The sequence below is a fragment of the Emydura macquarii genome, unplaced genomic scaffold (genome assembly GCF_026122565.2).
Source record: "Emydura macquarii macquarii isolate MOO-44397 ecotype Brisbane River unplaced genomic scaffold, CSIRO-AGI_Emac_v2 contig_318, whole genome shotgun sequence".
Classification (NCBI taxonomy): Eukaryota; Metazoa; Chordata; order Testudines; family Chelidae; genus Emydura; species Emydura macquarii.
The window spans coordinates 14,097,488-14,118,769 of record NW_027130455.1 but is presented as its reverse complement, the minus strand read 5'-3'; the positions used below and the strand labels follow the sequence as shown (position 1 = coordinate 14,118,769).

The 21,282-nt window shown below is 41.7% G+C and overlaps 1 protein-coding gene across 3 annotated transcripts in view; it reads right to left on the bottom strand.

Annotated features, from left to right (window-relative positions):
* LOC137166958 (disks large homolog 2-like) overlaps nt 1-21,282 on the bottom strand; it is a 623,160-nt gene that overhangs the window by 349,979 nt on the left and 251,899 nt on the right. Inside the window, exon 9 of one of the 3 annotated variants that reach the window (XM_067568887.1) lies at nt 8,061-8,216. The exons of the other annotated variants lie outside the window; for them this stretch is intronic. Coding sequence (XP_067424988.1) covers nt 8,061-8,216 — 156 coding nt within the window. The remainder of the gene's footprint in view (nt 1-8,060; nt 8,217-21,282) is intronic. 3 annotated transcript variants of the gene reach the window in all.

Below are 21,282 nucleotides of genomic sequence, written 5' to 3'. Positions count from 1 at the left end.
ATTTTCTCTGCTAAAATAGTATTAGGGGATACTAGAAGGTGAACTTTCCACAGATCAGAAGGGCATATGCCACAGTTGAGAAAGAAATGAAATATGTAAGAAAGCAGTAATGATTCAGACAAAGATGCTAGCAGCTGACCATTTTGTGTGTTATATAATCTGAAACCATAACAACAGGCTTATTTCAAAACAAGAGTAATTCATGGATGCTTTCCTAAAGAGAACTAATGAATGTTTGTTTTCCTTTAAGTATACAGCTGCAATTGCAAGGTTTGCATAAAACATATTAACCCTTGTTAGTTTTCCTTTCCATTTTATGAGCTAAGGATGTATCATCTGATTTTTTTATAGGTGCTGAACATAAATGGGTGTGCAGATGCTCAGGATGTCTGAAAATCAAGCCATTAATTCCTACAAAATGGCACTGGTTCAACACCAAAATGAATGAAGGAACTAAAGTGAAATCATTTCTCAACTCTTAAAATTGACATCCATCCTATTTTAAATACATTAACTAATTCTCAGAACATCATTGTGTATGAGAGAATTATTTACTGGTGGGTAAAGTCAGGCAACAAGAGTTTAAGTAACTTGCCCAAAGAAAAATAACATGTCAATAGCAGAGCCAGGAACAAAACCCAGGAGGCCTAACCCTCAATCTTTTTTCTTGACCAGAAGGACAAAGAGATGCTGTAATACTGTATACTTAGTCACTTGAAACACTTGAAATGTGGAGGTTCAAAGATTACTCTACAGTGATCCCTCTAAGTTCTGAAGACATTTCTCTTCCTAAAAGTTTAAATTAATCCACTCAATATCAGAAGATCTTGACAACAAAAAGAAGATGGATAAGTGTATCTAGTGGAACGTGTCTGAAGTATATATTTATTATATAAGCAAATGATTCACTTATACAAAATACTATGAAAGCATGCGACTAGGAACCAGTGCCATTTCTTTTTGATTAACTTCTGGTTATAGTTTAATTGGAAGATGTACTTAAAGAACAAGTCAACACTTGTCTTAAGTTAAAGTTACAAACAAATGAAAGGAAAAGAAAATCCTGTCCCAGGTAAGATTTTATATTTTGCATAAATATTAATGAAAGTTAACGCAAAGAATAAAGGCATACAGGAATAAAAGATCCCAAGTATCATAGTCAAAAGGCCTTAAGTGACTTAGGATCCTAAGTTTTTCAGAAGTACCTACAGGCCAGATTTACAAAGGTATTTAGGCATCTAAAGATGCAGATGGACACCTAGTGGGATTTTCATAAACACCAAAGCAGACTTCAATGGGATGTAGCTGCCCAACCTTAGGCATTTTGGTAAAACCCACTCTATACCTATCTGTATCTTTAGCCATCTAAATACCTTTCTAAATCTGAAAAATAAATGGGACTTCTGCCCTTCAATGCCTATGGTCCAGATTTTTAAAAAGCATTGAGACACCTAAATGTGCAGATAGGCATCTAGTGTGATTTTCAAAATCCCATTAGGCATCTGCAGACGTTTTTAGGTGTCTATATACCTTTAAAAATCTGGCGCAAAGTCACATTTGAAAATGGGATTTAGGAGTCTAAGTCACTTAGGTTCTTTTGAAAATTTCACCTCAGGACTTTAATGAAGTATTTTATTGTGAGTTATTTTAAACAAGTCTTTCTCCTCAGTCATCTGATGTTAGGACTGATTGTTTATTTAAAGAGAATAGTGTAAAATTTCACCGATTCAAACCTGGAGTGCTTAATTCCCTTTTTTTAAAAAAATAAAAAGTGATTGGTGTGCTTGAATCTTTGACACCATTGCCACTTAAAAATTTTAAATGATACCATGGGGGCCAAGTTGGGTGGTGAAAATACACCATAATATTGCTGGCTTTAGTTGCATTATCCAACCTGCAGGTTAGTCCACAAATTAATCCCATGATATAAATGTGATGAAAAGTACAACTTTCCTCCTTAGTACAGTGTTTTTGGCTTATAAAGTTAAATTAATTTGACTTTGAGGCCCAATCCAAACAGAATTATTCCCCAAATGTATTTTCCTTATTTACAATCTACCTATAAAAAGAATAAATGAGTATGATTTTAAAAGAAATAAATTGCTTAAATCTGTTTGAAATTAAGAAAGGTAAAGTTGTGTGTATTTGGGGGAAGATCCCAGACTGAGATTCATAAACTCCGTGTTGTATATCATTTGCTTTGATGGGTCCTGTCTGCAGGTTGTCAGGCATTTCATATAGCTTGGGATGTGGTTAAATGTGTTCTTTGAGATTTAATTATCATATTAAACAACTGGTAATGAGAAAAGGGGATGGATGCTGCTTTGCTATGTGGACATCAATAATGATCAAAAGAAAATTTTTGGAATGCATACTAAACACAAAGGAAGTACAGTTAGATGCATCATTTTAACCATAAACTTGCCTTCAGCAGCAGACTGGAAGAAAAAAGCAGCACAAATAATTGACAAGGGGAAAGGGACATTATAGCAATAAAAGCCACAGGACTGCTAGTGCTTAGCACTCTAAACCTCTAGGGCCTGGTCCTGCAAAGGGCTGAACAGCTATAACTCTCATGGGCTTCAATGAGAGTTGTGGACACTCAGCCCTTGTAGGATGAAGCCCAGTGTATGAATTACTAAGATTCCTTGAACTCAGTTCTATATTCTTCTGCAGGAGATCCATTTTCATGCAATTTACTGTATGTGGCTCTTTAGGGTAAGACTTCCCATTCTTGTGCTAAAACTATCTGCCCAAGTATTGCCAACCCTTAGGAGTCAGACATCATGAAGACGACTCACAAAATCAGGAGGTAGCACTTAAAAATCATGAGAATTTAAAAAACAACATCAAACACAGTGATACCAATTTACACCAGCTGAGGACCGGGCACAAGTAGAGCTACTGTATCCTGAAATGAGAAAACATAGCCCAAAAACTTCAAACCCTTATAACTTCTCAGAAGTTGGGATACATCATCATACAGCAAAAGGCCATATAACTGAGTTTAAGATAAGGAACAGGCGTCTGGTGTATGAGCTCTCCTCACCTATTAAGTAGATGAACCTTGACAAAACCACCAGCTGAGGCACAGGCCAACATCACTTCACTCCTTATCTAGAGTGGCAATAGGAGGGGTTTTTTTGGCCTCATAAACAGTTGTCAAATGGTGGGGGAGGGAAATTCAAGCATGATACCTCAGCCACAGGAGGGAACATGATGCCAACTGTACAACTAAATTTTCTGCAGTCCAGCAGAAGAGTCTCCTTAGGGAAAGTGCTTAGGATGATTGATGCTATTGAGAAAAAGCTAAGATTGACAGATGCAGTGGGGAGGACCGTGTGTGTGTGACCTCAGGATGTCACCTAGTCCAACCCCAGCTCAGAACAGGACCAACCCCAACTAAGTCATCCCAGCCAGAGTTTTGTCAATAAAAACCTGTAAAGATGGAGATTCCATCACCTCCCTAGGTAACCTATTCCAGTGCTTCACCACCCTCCTAGTGAAAAAGAGTTTCCTAATATCCAAACTAGACCTCCCCCACTGCAACTTGAGACCATTACTCCTAGTTCTGTCATCTACTACCACTGAAAACAGCCTAGCTCCATCCTCTCTGGAACCCCCTTTCAGATAGTTAAAGGCTGCTATCAACTCCCCCCCATCATATGTCTCTTCTGCAGACTAAACAAGCCTAGTTCCCTCAGCCTCTCCTCATAAGTCAAGAGTCTTTCCCTGAGTGATGGTGGGATGTGGAATTCTGATGAGGTCAGGAAGACTTAGGAGTTAGAAAACTTTGATCATACAGGGTCTGTCCTTCTGGGATGGTTTGTGGAGAGGGCTCAGAGTAGTGAAGATCATAGAATCATAGAAGATTAGGGTTGGAAAGGATGTCAGGAGGTCATCTAGTCCAACCCCCTACTCAAAGCAGCACCAACCCCCACGAAGATGGTTATTGCACAGCAGAGGAGCTTGGATCTTTTCAGGAATATAAATAATTTTGGGTCAGATTTTCAGCACACACATTTGGACCAGATTTTCAAGACAGCATGACTCCAATTTAGGCACTTAAATAAAGGCTAGATTTTCTAAAGTGCTCAGCACCCAGCAGTTCCTATTGGGACACATAGAGCCAAATTTTCAAAAGCATCCAACACTGTAAGCACTTCTGAAAAATCTCATTATTTATTTCAGTGACTAAATGAGAGCTAAATTCTTTTGAAAATCTGACCCTAAGTGTGGATGCTAAGGACTTCTGAAAATCAGGACCATGGTTCATATTTTTGATGCTACACTTCAAAATGAAAGTGCTATGAGGTGTTCCAAGGAGCTGCCACCCTGTGAGAGACTGTTATTTCTTCCCGGGCCAAGGTGCTGAATATTTCAGATTATTTTTTCCTCCAAGTAACTATTCAGAACGAGTTCTATGCAAAAAATCACAGGCTGTACTTATCCAAACTGCCAAGTTTTGTGTCCAAACAAAGTTCAAAGCAGGGAGAAAGGTACAAATTATACTAATAAGCTCTCAGGACCTCAGTGTCCATTCACCTATCCTCCCCATTGTTGTTCCTTACCCTTGGATGTATATATATACCCCCTATCTGATTTCTATTTCTTGCATCTGACGAAGTGGGTTGCAGCCCACGAAAGCTTATGCCTGCAGAAATTTGTTAGTCTTTAAAGAGCTACAGGACTCTCGTTGTTTTTGCTGTATACAGACTGACATGGCTACCCCTCTGGAACTTATTCTTAGAGAGGACTCTGATTATAGATCAACAAAAACAAGCCCAAGTGTTCAAATTCTGACCTTAAGCCATTAAATGCCTGCGGATTAGCTATTCAAATAAACAAACAAACACTAAACAAAAGATTGTATAGGCTAGACTCTCAGCTGGCATAAATTGGCATAGATCCATTGGCTGCCCTGGAGTTCTGCTAATTCACAGTAGCTGATGATCTGGTTCACAGTGTATGAGGCTTTACTTCCAGGAGCTACTTGATCAGATTTACTCAGCTTGAGGGAGAAATAAAGAACATGTCCCTTGGTAGCTCTCTCTTATAAAGATTGCCTTTTCTTTTCAGGCCCTTTCATTGGCAATGATATGCAGCTGCCTACAGTCATCTAGAGTCCAGTGGGATCCAGCAGTTCATTCTCAAACTATCGCTAACTGAGGGAGAAACTCCCCTGGGTCATAGTTTCCCTAGAGTCCCCCTGTTCTACTTTCTAGTCCTGTATTAGGGACACAAGGAACATGGGCGTATAAGGACCACAACAGTCCTTTTTTTAATCACCTGCTGCACATAAAGGTTGTGATTTTTGCAGATGTAAATCTCTGAATAGTAAAACATAATCTAAACTATTTTCCTGTTCTTTGTTTAGGGATGGTGGGGAGGGCAAAGAGAGAGAATTTTTTCCCTTTTAGGTTGGTACATTTTCCTTTTAGGATATTACATCCAGAGGCGCTCAGATACTGTGCACCCAATTCACTAATGTTCTGCACCTTATGTAGTTATTTACACCAGTGCAAAATGCTACTTGATCAGAATGGCAGTGTTTTGCATCCACTTTTGTAATCAGTATAATGAATATATTAGAGTAATTGTGAATCAGTCTCTGTAGTGATAAGTGCAGCTTAGAAATTTAGAGGTATCACCCTCACTTCCTGTCCATAAGCTTGACAGGTACCATATGTTTTACCATATTTCGTTACATTCATTTGATCAGCTTATTGCTTATTCTATTTTAATTTCTTTCTTAATAGAACTGTGATATATTTCACATCTGTTTCCCTAATCCTTAGTGTTTTTTTCCTGTAACTGTTTCTGATACTAATCCACCCGCTTACTTTTCGTTTAACGCTTCTGCTGTTCTCCTTGCTTTGTACTGTGTTTGTTTTTTCCTTTACAGGCTGTTTCTAAAGAATGCTCTATGGTCAAAATTACATTTACTATTTCCAGCATAGGTTATTAAAGATAATGTTTGTTTCATATAACAATTTGGATTATTTTACTGGAACATTAGCACCATAATGCCTTAATAGCCTGAGCAACAGGCTATGACTCAAAACTCTAGGGCGTTATCCCCAACTCTCTGTCTTACTATTTATTATTTGTATTTTGATAATGCCTGAGAGCCCCAGTCACGGAACAAGAACCCATTGTACTAGGCGCTGTACAAACACAGAACAAAAAGATGGTCCCTGCCCCAAACAGCTTACTATCAAAATAATTCTGGTATTTGTACTGCAGTAGCACTCACAGTAAATGACAGTCCCCCCCCCCCCAACCCCACTCTGAAGAGCTCATAATCTAAACTGAGACATGATGCAATAAATGAATACGCCAATCAGGAGGAGTGCAGAGGGAGTATTAGAATAATGAAGATAAGATCAGACTGGTACACAGGCTAGCTATTGCACGACTTGCAGTTTCCTGATGGTTCCAAGCATTTTAGAGTCTGTGTGCATGTTCGGCCTTTTTATTTTAAATAAGTAAAAACTGCTATTGCCAAACGATGCACAACAAAATCATGTTTGATTGCTGATTTCTTGTAGGTATCACAGCAACAGTAGGGGTTGAAGAGAGATTTGAAGGAGGGAGAGGATATTTTTAAGGTAATATGGATCCTGGGAATACCTAAAATCCCAGTGTTTATTCTGTATCAATAACTAGAACATATTACTAAGAATGGTCACTGCATACATGCTTTCTAAATTAATAGTTTATTACAAAGTATCAACATTTTCTTTAAATTGGTTTCGCAGAGAACATCACCATTAATTGTATAATTGACTAACCAGATTAACACTTGAATTCAGAAAAAACTTTCACATGGTTTGATTTACAAGAGACTTTGTTTGAAAGACATTGTGTTGAAAGCACTGTGCTCATCCTTTCAAAAATCAATTGTATATAGAGTGTACTTTTAGCGTACTTCAGGTATCCATAAGCATATCACAAAATAAACTATTTAACACAGACCATTTCACATATCTTCTTTGAAAGACACCATAAAGAATACATACTCAATCTCCTAGCTGCACTGCCCTTTCTGAACTACGTTACCACTGGATTTAAAGTTAGTAACTTTTAATCCAAGTACTAGATGTTCTGGTTTTTTACATTTGCAACATAAACTTCTAAAAATCTCTTTGACCCAGTGATTAAGGGATTAGCAACTCTGGGTGTCAATATTCGGCTGCCCAATTTGTGACAGCTTTAGAGGCCTGATTTTCAGAGAATGGCTGCTCATCACTTTCTGAGGATCAGGCCCCTTTAAGACGTCTCAAGTTGGGCACCCAAAAAGCTGAGGCATCCAAAAATCACTAGTCACTTCTGAAAATCTAAGCCTAAAATCTCTTCCTTCCTTAAACCACTGCTCTGTTTCTTTATAATTACTAAGTTCTGCCTGGATACAGTTGTGAAGAGTACTTATAAAGAGGACTTTCCCCTGAATAAGTTTTCCCTGGTTAAATATCTGTCATAAGTCCCAGGCAACATTAAACACAATTTGTATTCAACTTTTTTATTATGATCATTTTCATCATTTTGAGTTTGGCAAACTCTCCTGTCAGAACATAGCCATCTGAGGGAATACAACATTTGAGATGCTGAGTCAGCCAGTATTTGGCTTGGAGGGACAATAAGTCTTTGTTCAAGTTATTTTAAATGATCTCTGACTGTTACCTATCAAATAAAATACACGCAAGCGGAGCAGAAATAAACTTATGGCATCAACCCAAACTCCTACAACTTACAGTGAAGTCTTGGTCACTTTTCTGAAATAAAACAAATGCTAGGTTAAGCTACAGCATGTAACACGTACAGCACCATTCCTATGGATGTAAACAATGCCTGTGTTCCCCCTAGGCTCTTGACTGCCAACATTATATTGAGATAGCACATATCCCCCATTGTACAATGTTGCCGAGGTGGAAGCCAAGTTAAAGACAAATGCAAGCCTTAGAAGAGGGAACTTTACAGTGAGGGTGGAGGCTACTAAACAACTCAAGTGATGCTCATGCAATCCAGTAAAGGAAGTGAGGTAGAAACACATGCAGTACCTTGTGATCTCAGAGTCAGGGAGCAGGCCTATGTGGTAGTGGGGATAGGGAGCTGTAAGAAGGAAGCTTTTGTCACACTCGACAGGGGAATAGTGCCTGGGAGAAGGTGGTTTATCACACAGTTTGTTCACAGTGCTGTAAACAGGTTCAGGAGGCCTGGTGATACAGAGACAAGAGTAAAAAAAAATAGATGTGTATTAATGTGAAAGAACATACAGATTATACAACAATCAGAATTTAAAATCAGGCAAAGAAAACCTATAAAAAATTTTCAGGAGAACTTTTGGTCAGTACAATGTGCTGTTAACTTAGGAATTAGAATTTCATTAAACATTGTTGCACACAAGACGGTTGCATAAAAGGATAAAGGCAATATACTTGTGCCATACAATTGTCTCATTGTTTGTAGCTCTGACTGAAAGGGCATGTCTTACCTTATGCAGCTCACTGATATATTTTCCCAATGGATCTGTTCTTTTTATATATAAAAGTAACACATGCACAGTTTTCTGTCACCCTATCAATGAAGTATTGCATCCATACCCACTGTGGTAGAAGAAAGTGGGTGTGCCCAGTGTATTATTCAGTAGAAGATACTCATCTTCTTTTGCTAAAATTTACAGATGAAGCACATTTTTGTGTGTGAAAACAACATACCATGGACTCCAGAAGGTAAGAACCTCCAGATGGAACTATCTTCAACACAGACGACCTTTGACACACACAGACACACACACAATAATATGCTGTTAAGCAATGAATACAATTATTGTGAAGAGCTATTTGTACTGTATTCAGACTTAGCGACAGTGTGGCCTGAAAGGTCATAACCACTGATATTCTAAATTAATGACAACATCCTTTGAAGTTAGTATTGCATCAAGAGCCTGATCCTGCAACTATGAAGTCTCAGAAGAGTGATGGATTGTACTGTATAATGGTACAATCATGTAGGCACAGGGTATGTATGTTGCCCGCAGGAGCAGCTTGGGAAAGGGCAATACTTCCGCTGCTCCCGCTGGGAAACCTACCAGCCAAGATTCCACTGGAGCTTGCCAGCAAAGGACTCTCAGCAAATGGACTGAATCCATGCATCCGCACATGTCTTCGCTCTTCTCTCTGCTCCACTTTGTGGGTCCCAGTAGTTAGCTATTGGCCTGCTGACAGAGTGGTGATTGCAGGAGGCTTGTATACTAAATCTGTACTTTGAGAATACAACAAACTGCTCAGTGTTTTTATCCCAAGTTCTGGCAGCAGATCCACTACCTTAAACATTAATACCTAACCGATACAGAGTGAACTAAGGGAGCCTCTTGAAGGCATCAACAGAACCTGCAGACTCAAAAGCATGCTAGTGAAGTTTTCAGTTCTTGTAACACAGTGAAGCACTTACAAAATGATTCTTTTGCCATTATTTTGCATAGGTACTGGAGTTTTACAATAGCAGTGCATGCCCTGTTATAAAATCTCATTTGCAGAGCTGTCTACATTGCAGTTATATCACACACAAAATCTTGGCAATTTCCATAGAACAGGATTCAATTTTTCTCTTTTGTTTTCAGGGTTTTGTTATTTTCTTATTACAAATATTTGGCTTAGTCAATATGAAAAATTATTTCCTAAACAAATCTGCATTTGGGTTGAGTACTCTTATCCCAAGTTTAGCCCAATAAAAAATTTACAAGGGCAATTTAAAATGGAGGGAGACAATGTACTTAAATAGCAAAGTTGGCAGTTATAATTCATTCTATCCCTTTGTAAATGTTCTTAAGGAAACAAAGGACTTTTATGTTCTATATATGTTTCACACAGTTTTGTGGATGGATATTATAATTCACCTACTAAATTACTAGGTTACTGTCTGAAATAGTAATAATCCAGAGAAACCAATCCTGACATTATGGTGTCATGTTAGATCATACAGCTTTTCATTCCTTCAAAACTGATTTTTTCTTTTTGGAGGGCAATCCACTCCAAAAAAAGTACACATATCTAACTCAAACAGTGTATAGTAATGAGTGGTAAAGGGACTTTATTATTGATTAGTAAAGGAATTTTTATTTTATATTTAAGTATTTTGGCACTGGTGCATGCGTGCTCCACACATCTTTGTGCCCTGTGCCAAGGCTACATGGGGCTGTGTGGATGAAATATCCTCAGTTCCTTCTCCATCACAAAGCCCCACAAGGGAGACTCCAAAGCAGAGTGGAAGGAGGGCAGGTAGTGGAGTACCCAGAGGGGGACACATCTTGAAGAACCCCAGTTACTGCACAAGGTAGTAACCTCTCCTTCTTCCTGTGGGTGCTTCACTTCAGGTGACTCCCAAGCAGCACCCCAGCCAAGGGAGAGGGAGGTTTGGAACAGAGTCCGATACAGAAGAGAGAACTGTATTGCGTACAGCAGCATCTGATCTAGCCGCAGGCACCAATGCATAATGATTGGAAAACTTATGAACAGAGGACCGAGCTGCCACTCTACAGATGTCTACAACTGGTGCATCCTTAAGTAAAGCTACAGAAGTAGATAGTGCTCTTGTGGAATGAGCTATCACCCTGGAAGGGGTTTGAACATGAGTTCAGTCGTCACAGACACTAATACATCTGGAGATCCACTTTGATAACCTCGGTTTTGAAACAGCTGAACACTTGTTTCTGTCCAAAATGGATACAAATGGCCTAAATAGTTTGGTCCTCTCTAGATAAAAGGCTAATGCCCTTCTGACAGCTAGGGTATGGAATATGGCTTCTTTAGCAGTTGTATGTGGTTTTGGGGGAAAAACCGGAAGATGAATGGTTTGATTCATATGAAATTCTGAGGATACATTAGGTATAAATCTTGGATGGATCCATAGTGATACCTCCTCTCCGGTGAATACTGTAAATGGGGAGTCAGCCATTAAAGCCCCCATTTTATAGAATCATAGAACATTAGGGATGGAAAGGACCTCAGGAGGTCATCTAGACCACCCCCCAGCATAAAGCAGGACCCACCTCGACTAAATTATCCCATCCAAGGCTTTGTCAAGCTGGACCTTAAACACCTCTAATGATGGAGATTGCACCACCTCCCTATGTAACCCATTCTAGTGTTTCACCATCCTCCTAGTGAAAAAGTGTTTCCTAATATTCAACCTAGACCCGCCCCACTGCAACTTGATTCTCCAACCCGTTCGGCTGAAGTCATAGCTACAAAGAAGGCTGTCTTCAGTGATAAATCTATTAAAGAAAATGTAGCTAGTGACTCAAAAAGATGTTTCATAAAGCAATTAAAGACAAAGTTGAAGTCCCAGCTAGGAGTAGGATCTCTGATTTGTTGGCAGAGATTCGACAAATTCTTAGGAATCTTGTGGTTGGTGAGCAAAGAATGAAAAATCCACACTGGCTGTGTGAAAAGCTGTTATTGCTGCTAAGTGTATCCTAATGCAATTAACAGAAAGACCCAATGTTTTCAATTCCAACAGATTATCCAATACCCTGGGAAAAGGAGAGTGAGTCAGTGAAATCTGATGACTGTTACACCAAAGATAAGAGTTTTTCTATTTTTGGAGGTAAGTATTCCTTGTGGAGTCTTTTCTACCATTTAATAATATGTGTTGTACCTCTGATGAACAAGATACCTCAACTCCCAAAAACAATCCAGGAACCATGATTGGAGACTCAGAATCTCCAGGTTGGGGTGAAATATTTGACCAGCATCCTGAGTCATTAGGCGAGGAAAGAACAGAAACTACAATGCAGGGTGAAAAGTGAGTCTGCTTAGATAGAGATACCAAACTTGGCCTTGTTGGTGCAACCAATATGATCTTGTTTGATCTTATTGAGAACCTTTAATAACAGCATCTTGCTTTAGCATGGAGAGATGTATCTGTTGAGCTTGCAAAGAGCTTGCAACCTTCCAAGGGGACATCTTCAAAGGTACTCTGTACCTCTCTTGGAAGGCCCAAAAGCTGCAGCCAAAATGCTCATCTTATGATTACTTTAGTGGATATAGACTATGCTGCATCACCCAAGGAGGCCTGGAGTAATGTCTTTGCCAGCCACTGACCCTCTTTTACAATGGCTTTAAATTCTTCATGATGTTCCTCTAGTCTATTTCCTATTTTTAGAGAAAATAGAAACTCTGATTCCTTGGCAGGGACATAATAATTTTTATTCATCCTCTTGCAGGCAGGCAGTGGGATAGCTCGGGTTTGCCAAACAGTCACAACAGGCTCTATAAGAGCTTCATGGACCATAATGGCAATCCTCATAGATGTTGAACAAAATATCTAGGAGTTCATTGTGGGATTCCTGAATCTCTTCTAGTGCAATCTGAAGCATGTTCACAATTTGCTTAATCAGTTCTTGAAACTGCCTGAAGTAATCTGCCATAGAAGGAGATGGAGGCATCATAACTTCATCAGGCAATAGGGTGGAAATATTAGTAAGAGGAATCATCATCTTATCTGCCCTTGCTTCTTGCTCCTGGAATGTCTCTTCCTTGGGCATACATGTTGGTATAGAAGGTTGAGGAGAACAGGCCCTTTTCTGCTCCCTTCTGTGGTGTGATGATTTCATTGTAAATTGTTGGTGACAGAATGCCAGGGGTCCCAACAAGGCCAATTGGAGGATAGGGGCAAATTACATAGGTGGAGGCATCCATCTATGTTCCTGCCACATGGGTGTCACTTGAGGGCTACCCTCCTGCATTACGTGAGTGAAGGAGGGGGAGAAATGTGTCCTAGAATAGATGGGGGAACCCTGAACTGATATTTGAGTTCGAAGAATCCCCTTCCACATACTCCAAGGCAGTGAGGGGGATAGCTGTTCAGCTTGCAAAATAGATGAAGATGAGTGTGGTATTCTAGATGATAGAGGGATCAGTGATCAAGAGAGTCTTGATGCTGCCAAACCCCCTGCACTCATTAGTAGAGAAGACTACTGCTCTGAAGATACTAGCAAGTCTTTTGGGTACCTAAATTCTTGTGGTAGTGAAGATATCAAAGATGGGGTTGAGCAAAAACCTGTGGAGGACAGCTTCAGTACCAATGCAGCTGGCACCAAACATTTGGCATATGAGTGAGTCAACTACAATTCCATTGGTATCCGAGGTAGCTGAGCGGTCTTTGGTACCATGGACTACTGGTACCGAGTGCTGCTCATAGATCAGCTTAGAAATTTTTTCTCCAGTGTCTCTACTACTCTGGGTATGGGTACTCAAACTCAGTACTGATTCTGTCTTACACAACTGACTCCTCTTTGCCTTTCTAGTACCGGCTTCTCTCAGAGCCTGCACAGAACTCTCCTGGGGACCAGAGGTCTCCATAGTCATCTTCTCCATAGGTGCCCAAGATTTTCTTAGAGACTGACTTCTTACCTCCTCCTGCTTAGAAGCAGAAGTCAAGGTTACCTCTATAGAGGACTTTGATACCTTAGATGTACTCGGTGTTGCAGTATCTCCTTCTTCTCTAATGGTCTCTGGTGACTGAGATCTAGAAGTGGATGGGGCAGTAGTACTACTGGGCGATCTATGTACAGGGGCATCCTCAGCCCCTGAATCTGAAGCTTTCATAAAGCTTGCTCCATCATCAAGAGTTCGAACTTGATTTCTCTGCTTTTTTGAGATCTATTCTTGAAGGAAGTGCAGATCTTGAACTTACTGGGAAATGCATATTTCCCAAACATCGGAGGCACTAGTTATGTCAGTCTCTGATGGAAATTGCCTTACAACAGAAGAGGCATCTTTTGAATCCCAGGGAGCCTGGCATTCCTGAGTAATATCATAAAAAATGACCACTAGAAGGGGAAATGCTCTTAACTACTATCTAACTATATCTAATAATAAAGTGTTTGGGTTTGGGGGAGGGGAGAAAGTTAAAGCAAAAGAAAAAAATGGGAACAAGTGTTCCAACAACTATACACACTATAAGGTAACTAACTATATATTAACTAATACTGTAGCAAACAGGCACACATTAGACTCCATCTCTGGCCAAAGGCAGTTGAGAAGGAACTGAGGGCAATTCACCCAGACAGCACCAAATAGCCTCAACCCAAGGCATGAGGAAGATATGTGGGGTGTGGGCCAAACAGATTCTGCTACAAAACATCTCTGATAAAAGATGCAGGGTGCAGGTACACCTGAAGTGGAGCACCCACAGGGATACTACTCTAAGAAGAATTTCTATTTACACATGTGCAACAACTAGAAAAGAGTTTCAAGTTCAAATATGCCTTCATATATATGGAAAATTAGCTTCCAGGTATTTATACATGTGCATAGAAGCCAGCTTTAAAAAACAGATGATATATGCCATGTGTGTCAGATATCAATGGACCACACATTTTTAGTCAAACAAGTTATTGGGGCAAAATATAGGGGTAACCATGAAAAATGTAATGGCATGTGTTACACAGGATGTCATACTACATAACCTACTGGGCCTTTCTGGCTTTAAACTATGTATCTATGGACGCCAATTGTTTTTTCATGCTTTTGTTTAAAGTTGTTACCAACATTTTCTAGGTATCTGTTACATAAGTATTTCTGTAAAATATATAATCTTTAAATATATGATTTTCATTCAGTCCTGTAAACTTCTTTAATAATAAAGCATTTATGTTTATAAGAAATATATCAGTATCACAGAATCATAGAAGATTAGGGATGGTAACCCATTAGGAAATGGTAACCCATTCCAGTGCTTCACCACCCTTCTAGTAAAAAAGCTTTTCCTAATATCCAACCTTGACCTCCCCCCACTGCAACAATAGCTCCTGGTTCTGTGATCTGCCACCACTGAGAACAGCCTAGCTCCATCCTCCCTCGAACCCCCTTTCCGGTAGTTGAAGGCCGCTATCAAATCCCCCCTCACTCTTCTCTTCTGCAGACTAAACAAGCCCAGTTCCCTCAGCCTGTCCTCATAAGTCATGTGCTCCAGCCCCCTAATGATTTTTGTTGCCCTGCTGGACTCTCTCCAATTTGTCCACATCCTTCCTGTAGTGGGGGGCCCAAAACTGGAAACAATACTCCAAATGTGGTCTCACCAGAACCAAATAGGGGAGAATAATCATTTCCCTCCATGTGCTGGCAATGCTCCTACTAATGCTGCCCAATATGCTGTTAGCCTTCTTGGCAATAAGGGCACACTGTAGACTCATATCTAGCTTCTTGGCAACTGTAACCCCAGGTCATTTTCAGCAGAACTGCTGCCTAGCCAGTTAGTCCCCAGTCTCTGGCAGTGTGTTGGATTCTTTCATCCTAAGTGCTGGACTCAGCACTTGTCCTTGTTAAACCTAATCAGATTTCTTTTGGCCCAATCCTCCAATTTGTCTAGGTCACTCTGTATCCTATCCCTACCCTCAGGCGCATCTACCACTCCCCCCAGCTTAGGATCATCTACAAACTTGCTGAGGTTGCAATCCACCCAATCCTCCAGATAATTAATGAAGATGTTGAACAAAACCGACCCCAGCACCAATCCCTGGGACACTCCACTTGTTACCGGCAGCCAACAAGACATCAAGCCATTGATCACTACCCGCTGAGCCCAATGATTTAGTCAGCTTTCTATCCATCTTATAGTCCATTCATCCAACCCATACTTCTGTAACTTCCTGGCAAGAATATTGTGGGAGACTGTATCGAAAGCTTTGCTAAAGTCAAGGTGTATCATTCCCTACATCCACAGAGCTAGTCATCTCATCATAGAAGGCAATCAGGTTGGTCAAGTATGACTTGCCCTTTGTGAATCTATACTGATAGTTCCCGATCATCTTTGTCTCTTCCAAGTGTTTCAAAATGGATTTCTTGAGGCTCTATGATTTTTCTGGGGACTGAAGTGAGGCTGACTGGTCTTTAGTTCCCAGGATCCTCCTTCTTTCCTTTTTTAAAGATGGGCACTATATTTGCCTTTTTTTTTAATCATCTGGGACCTCCCCCAGTTGCCACAAGTTTTCAAAGATAATGGCCAATGACTCTGCAATCACAACAGCCAACTCCCTCAGCACCTTCAGATGCATTGCATTTGGCCCCACGGACTTGTGCATGTCCAGCTTTTCCAAATTCCACGTTTTCCTGAACCTGTTCTTTCACCACTGATGGCTGCTCACCTCCTCCCCATACTGTGCTGCCCAGTGCAGTAGTCTGGGAGCTGACCTTGTTTGTGAAGACAGAGGCAGAAAAAGCATTGAGTACTTCAGCTTTTTCCATATCATCTGTCACAAGATTGCCTCCTCCATTCAATAAGGGGCCCGCACTTTCCCCTGACCTTCTTGTTAGCCTTCATATACCTTGCTAGCTGCAACTCCAAATGCGCTTTGGCCTTCCTGATTTCACTCCTGCATGTTTGAGCAATATTTTTATACTTCTCCCTAGTCATCTGACCAGGCTTCCACTTCTTGTAAGCTTCCTTTTTGTGTTTAAGGTCACCGAAGATTTCTCTGTTAGGCCAAGCTGGTCGCCTGCCATATTTGCTATTCTTTCTGCACATCGGGATGGTTTGTTCCTGCACCCTCAATAAGGTTCCTTAAAATATAGCCAGCTCTCTTAGACTCCTTTCCCCCTTATATTAAAATTATGGAAAGTGTTACAGTAATTGAAATAGCTATGTACAATAGTTATTGGTAATTTAGCACAATGGCAGAAGTAATTAAACTAACTCACTTTCTTGAAATTTTCAGACCAACACTAAATCTTGATGTTATTGATACTCCACTAGCAATGCCTCTACACTCTGAGCAACAGCCATTATTGAGAATTATGCACATCAGAAGGAAAATATAACCCGTACGTGCAGCTCTAACACGGGAAAATGACTGTGTAAAATGGGCACCTTGTTGTTCAACATGTTGGCTCCCTTTGAGTTTTCAAAGTAACAGCTGTTTACTTTAGTGTCAAAACTTCTTTGTATTTTTAGTATCTTTTACTCCAGTCAGCAGATTTGAGGAGCCAACTAAGCTAACTAGGGGTTATAGTGGTAGTATTCTTTGCTCTTGTGAATGATCAACAGAGCTGTTTATCAAACTGCAACCAATTACACCTCCACAAATTCACCCAATCTGTCTGCACAGGTGTCACTGAAGGAATAATTTGGAATGTGAACCTTTATGATGTACAAGATAAAAAGAACTCATCTTAGCTCTTAAAGCATATTGATTTTGCAGGAAAGAAGACAGGAAATATCACATTCAATCGGACAGAAAATAAACATGCCACCCTACAACACTATTTTCACAGTCATTTTTCTGAAAAGAAATGCACTTTGATTATAATGGCGTCTCCTGTCCCTGTTGTGGCAAATTGCCGGCTCTGCTACTGTGGGTCCCACAATTTTCTCTTTCATGGAGGGTCAAGGCGCCACCTGTTGCTCCTATTTCTGTGTGTTGGCCAGCTCAGTTGCCCAGTGGGGCAAACGGGGAGGGGGAAGGGACCCGGACTCACTCTCTTTGCCAGGTCCCAGCCCAGGGTCCCTAATAGTAGCAGCTTTGCACTGCTGACAGTGCTTCCGGCTGCAATTTTCCTCGGGCTACTTTCCCCCTCTGTAATTTCAGCTTCTAGGTTCCCCACCCTCTCTCTTCTTAGGAAGGGTCTCTTCCAATCCTTTTGCCTGGCAAGTCTCTCAGTCCCGTTCCTCCCCTTTTGGCAGGGTCCTTTTCCCTCAAGCCTCTGTACTTTTCAGCCAGGGGTTTGGTAGGGAAGCCTCCCTCCCAGCGTTCCCCTTCACCTGGTTCTTCAGTCTTACCATCAGTCACCACCCTCCTCCAATGCTCCAACCAGCTCTCCTTTCTCTATCCCCTGTCTGTCTGGAGCAGGGGTTTTTATCAGGGCTCTGGCAGGGCCTTAATTGGCCTCAGGTGCTCCTAATTGATCTGTAGTAACCCCTGTTCAGTCAATAGGGAACATCTGACCATTCTGGGGATTATATATCTCCCATCCATTACCCTCCTGCTGCCTTCTGGCCCTGCTGTCTCACATATCTCTTCCCCAGCCCACTCAACACCATGGGATTGGGCTACTTGGCCTGTCATGACAGCATTGCCTCTCCTCCCATCAGCATTGCTGCACTGGCTTTCAGCCCTATGCTGTACACAGAAATGGAAGAGTTGTAGTGATAGGAAACACCTGGTCACTTGCATTTGCCTCTTTGTTTCTGTGCATCCAGTGGAGTGGTGCTTGGTCTGTGAACCTCCGCTCCAGTAGGTAGTAGCAGAGAGTCTCCATGGCTCATTTAACTGCCAGACACTCCTTTTCAATGACGGTGTACCTTTGCTCCTTCAGGAGGAGTTTCCTGCTAAGTTACAGGATTGGGTGCTCTTTCTCCCCCACCATCTGTGAAAGGACAGCCTTTAGCCCTACCTCTGAGGCATTCGTCTGTAAGGTGAATTCTCTCTTAAAATCTGGGGCTATGAGTACCGGATGACTGCAAAGGACTGTCCTTAGATCTATGAATGCTTCTTCCTCCGTATCAGACCACTTCACTATATCCAGGCTCCGAGCTTTTATTAGGTCTGTCAATGGTCACAGTCTAGTTGCCAAGTGAGGAATAATTCTCCGATAATACCCCAGTATTCCTAGAAATGCTCTCACCTGCTTTTGGCGCACCCATCAGGGCCAGCTCTGAATTGCTTCTACTTTATTCCATTGGGGTTTTACTAAACCTCTCCTCACCACATACCCGAGGTACCTAGCCCCGGCTAGTCCTATCGTGTACTTGGGAGAGTTTGTGGTGAGGCCAGCCTTTCAGAGGGCGTCTAGCACTGCCCTCTATTTTTCCCAAGTGCGTCTCCCAATCAGGGCTATGGATGACCACATCGTCTAAATACGCAGTGGCATACTTGGCATGGGGGCTTAGTAATTTGTCCATTAGTCGTTGAAATGTCACCGGGGCCCCATGTAGTCCGAAAGGGAGGATGGTTTATTGAAAGAGGCCATTGGGTGTAGAGAAGTCGGTCTTTTCCTTCATGTCTTCGGCTAGTGGGATTTGCTAGTAGCCTTTGGTCAAGTCCAGGGTGGTCAAGTATCAGGCCTTGCCTAACAGATCAACTAGTTCATCGATATGCGGTATCGGGTAGGCATTGAATTTGGATATTTCGTTCAATTTCCGGAAGTCATTACAAAACCTCAGGGAGCTGTTGGGCTTAGGTACTAGGACTATAGTGGGATTCCTTGATAACCCTGAGTTCCAGCATCCTCTTCATTTCTGTCCTAATTTCTTCTCTTTTGGCCTCTGGTACTCGGTATAGTTTTATTGTCATCCTTGCTCCGGGACTGGGGATGATATGGTGTTGGACTGCTCTTGTATGGCCTGGCTGTGTGAAGAACATGTCTTGGTTCTGCTGGATCATACTGATGACCTCTGTTCATTGTCCTGAGGTTAGTTCGTGTGATATCCTCACCCCCTCCCTGTGGGGCATCTGCCTGGGATGGGATTCCCCGGGTGACCAGGCACGTCTCTCGGTCCCGCCAGGGTTTCAACAAGTTGATATGGTAGATTTGCTCTGGTTTTCAGTGCTCCAAATGCTTCACCTTATAGTCCACCTCCCCAACAGCTTCCACTCTCTCATACAGTCCCTCATTATATTTCACATAAAGGGGGTTCCCTTGGTCAGTCAAAATCTCCTTGGGGATGCCCACCCTAGCAAAAACATGGAGTAATTCCTTTACGATTGCCTTGGATGTGGAGCTTCACAGGGTAATGGCTTCTGGGTACCTTGTGGCACAATCAAGGATGACGAGATGCTTTAATGGCCCTGTGCTGATCTTTCTATTCTTTCAAAAGTGACTTCAATAACAGGCAGAGGCACTAATGGGGTTCACAAGTGAGGTCGGGGACTATGTAACTGACACTCTGGGCAGGAGGCACAATAGCGTTGGACCTCCACCTGTACTCCCAGCCATAAAAACCTCCTTCAGATTCTATCTAGTGTCTTATCTACTCCCATATTTCCCTCAAATAGATGGCTATGAGCTAGCTCTAACTCTGCCCTTGTGTGTTTCCACTGCACCAAGAGTTCCTCCACTTCTTCCCCCCATATTTGTGCTACCCTGTACAGCAGATTATGTTTGAGCACATAATATGGCCCTGGGCCTTGGTCTTCCCTTCTACGGGCACCCAGTTTATCTCCAATACCTCATCCCTCACATTTGCATATAGTGGGTGTAGTAAGTATAAGACCTGTCATAAGGCCTGTAAAACAGGCTAAGGCCTAAGTGGAAAAAGTCAAGTGAACAGGAGTATAAATGGAAAAAACCAAGCTAGCTGAAATTGGCACAGGATAGTGCTGATACTGCAAGTATATAGATTGCCAAAATATTATTAAAATGCAAATTATGTAGCAGGTACAGGAGGCACCGAGATATCAAAGAGAACTAACTCTCTAAAATGACACTTTGATGAATAGAAATGATTAAAAGGTGATAAATGGAGTTGTTTTGCCCAAATCAGCCAATTAATGGAAAAAGGTGGTTTTTGACTACGTCAAGAGGGTGGCAACTACCTACGTCAAAGGGGGCAGAACAAAATTGTAGGTAACGATTTATAAAAGAGTGTCAGAGGGAACAAAGCTGTCCGGTCTAGGGGATAACGGAAAGTCCCGCCGTTGGGCCGTGGCCATTGTAACGCCACCTATAAGAAACTGACCCAGAGATACTCTGTAGGTCACTTCTTATTGTGCCGCACACAATAAACCTGGCCTGGGTGCCTTCATTGCCCAGCTAATCCGTGGTCGTGTCAATTCATTCGATCATGAGAGCCGTCTCGGTTTCCTGATCAGAGCTGGGACAGCATCTGCACAGGGACACACATACACAGCCTACACTGATAAATGTTGGTGGCCAACACACTGTACCACAGGGGGTCATTGGCTTGGTCTAGCCCAAAATTCTCGGGGGCGGGGCTGACCTCAACTTCGTGTCCTGGGTCACTCCCACTGATGCTGGGAATCACCTCTGGGTTCTCACTAGTTCAAGCTGCCTTCATTTTTTATTGGCCTCGCCTACCCATGCAGGATTGTTTCAATGCCAACCAGGTTGATTAGGCTACAGCGCTCCACATGACCCCCAGATTGCACTGCATGGGCTCCTCACTATTGGGGCACTGGGCCACTATGTGTCCCAATTCCCCACACTCATAACACCGGTATTTTACCCTGGAAGCCACTCTCTGCTTTGAGCTATTTGGTCTGCCCCTCCAGCCCTCTTCCTCGAAGTCCCTGAGTCCGGGACATTCCTCAGCGTCCTTCCT